Source organism: Fonticula alba (assembly GCF_000388065.1).
Source record: "Fonticula alba strain ATCC 38817 unplaced genomic scaffold supercont2.2, whole genome shotgun sequence".
In the NCBI taxonomy this organism is placed as follows: Eukaryota; order Rotosphaerida; family Fonticulaceae; genus Fonticula; species Fonticula alba.
Window position 1 is genome coordinate 377,859 of NW_009242972.1, and position 2,100 is coordinate 379,958.

The following is a 2,100-nucleotide window of genomic DNA, read 5'->3' on the forward strand; positions in this document are numbered from 1 at the left end:
GGTGCATGGGGCTGCCCCAGCGCGCTTCCCGGCGGGCGCGCGGTAGGGTGCGGTGGATGGGCTTATGTGCGGCTGCACAATATTATTATTTTTTTGGCTTCAGTGATCTGTGTGTATTACGCGGGCCGGGGGGGGGGGGGGCGACTTGCTCACAGACGATCTTGTCCGCTTCCTGGCCCTTTTTCATCTCGTCGGCTCATGCGGGGTGTCCACGGACCGTGCTGCAGAGCCGGGGCACCCAGGGGGTCGCATATTCTTTCAGATGATGTTGCATTCTCTAGCGGTCCACAACTGAGGGAGGCCGATCGGGCCGAGGGGAATAGTAGCATACCTCGATCGAGTGACCCCTGGGAGATTGTAGGACCGAAAGTGCGATCTCCTGGACCCGGGGCCGGGCTGGTCAACAGAAAAGGCCGTAGCCCACCGCCGGGCCCGCGCCCAGTGGCAGCGCCATCCCTGGGTCCTTCCCTGCCCCCCCCCCCCCTCGCCTGGATCCCCGCCACCTGCCCCTTCCTCCTCATTTGCTCCTCTCCCCATAACACGCTGCGCGCGCGCGGTCTCTCTCTCTCTCTCTCTCTCTCTCTCTCTCTCTCTCTCTCTCTTCCTCTCTCTCTCTCTCTGGCCCCCTCCCTCCCTCCTCCCCCACCCCTTCCATCACAGCCCCTGGCCGTGCTCTCTTCCGGGGATGACCGGGCCTGATTCCTATCCCGGAGCCAAGGCAATGGCGCCCTCGCCGTTCATGGTTGCCAAGGCCGGCCCAGTCTGCTCGATCCCGCTCCCATCAACTGATACGCGTTTCCTTATCACACCCACCCGGAGCCGCGGCGGATCCGGCTGTGGCCCGGCTGATCCCGGCTCCGACCGTCCTCCCAGCTTGGCCGAGGGGCTCTTCTGTTGTTCTCAGATCGACTGCACCAATGGCCAGTCATTCTCCTCGATCACTCCGGCCAAGCAATATGGCTCCATTCCCTCAAACACTCGGGCAACCGATTTGCCCGGGCCGCCCCGATCACCCGGCGACCTGCGGCTGCACTCGGCCTGTCTGATTCGCTGCTTGGTTGATGGATACCTGCGTGTTGGACACCTTTTCTCCCTGGCCCTGGCCGTGCAATCCCTCAGCCTGGAGCAGCTGGCCGCCGCGGTGAGTCTCTTCCAAAATGCCGCGGTAACCGGCTTCGTCCTCTTCCGTGAGTGTGTTGACCGATTGGCGGACACCGGGGAGCCGGGCTCTCCGGCATTCAGTGCGCCCCCTTCTCCTGCAGCACTGCCTCCCTCCAAGCCTCCCTCAGCATGTTACTGACCCATCGATGTTCTCGCCCTCCTTCCATGACACATCAAACAACGTCCCTCTCTCTCTCTCTCTCTATCTCTCTCTCCCTCCCTCCCTCCCTCTCTCCCTCTCTCTCTATATATATCTCTCTCTCTCTGGCTTCGATTCCCCTGCCCTTCTCGACAGTCACAGCCCTCGGGGCACTGGTTCATGCATTCCCCAGCGGGCCCAGCGGGAGTCCGGAAATTGAGGGAGCATGCACACAGAACTGCGCCCTTTTGGCCATCCGCCGGGCTTCGCGCGCCCTTGTTGACCGTCTCCCGGCCGGGCTTACGCCTGTGGAGGTGGATGAAGTGCGGAATGTGCTGGATGTCCTGCTGGCATTGGCCGCGCTGGCGGGGGCCGATGCCCCGACCGATTTCGAGGCCGAGCTTGGCAGTGTCTTCCGTCGTCAAACAGCCGACGCCCCACCCGGGGGCCACCACTCGGCCTTCGTCCAAATCCATCGCCTTCTCTTCTCGGGACACAGTGGCTCCGCGCTGCGGCGCTTCTTTGCCCGGTTGACCACTGACCGGGGTCACTTTGCCCAGTGGTTTGTCCAATTCCGCATCAACCACCCGATTCCGGTTCCCTGCTCCATGGAGGAGGGCTACGGCTGGCCGTCGCTTCATCTAGCCGCGTTCGCTGGCTGGGCAGACGGCGTGCTCTTCCTCCTGCCTTTGGGTGCGCGGCCGATCCTCCTTGCCAGCGCTCTTTTCGTCTGGCCCTCTCTCTGTCTCTGCCTCTCTCTGCCTCTCTCTGCCTCTCTCTGCCTCTCTCTGCCTCTCTCT

At 63.1% G+C, this 2,100-nt stretch overlaps 1 protein-coding gene across 1 annotated transcript in view; it reads left to right on the forward strand.

Moving 5' to 3' along the window:
- The first annotated feature begins 622 nt into the window (after positions 1-622).
- The window catches only part of H696_01110 (hypothetical protein), a 7,991-nt gene continuing 6,513 nt past the window's right edge, over positions 623-2,100 (forward strand). The window contains exons 1-2 of the mRNA XM_009494989.1: positions 623-1,241; positions 1,457-1,993. Of these exons, the coding sequence (XP_009493264.1) occupies positions 686-1,241; positions 1,457-1,993 (1,093 nt within the window). The 5' untranslated portion in view covers positions 623-685. The remainder of the gene's footprint in view (positions 1,242-1,456; positions 1,994-2,100) is intronic.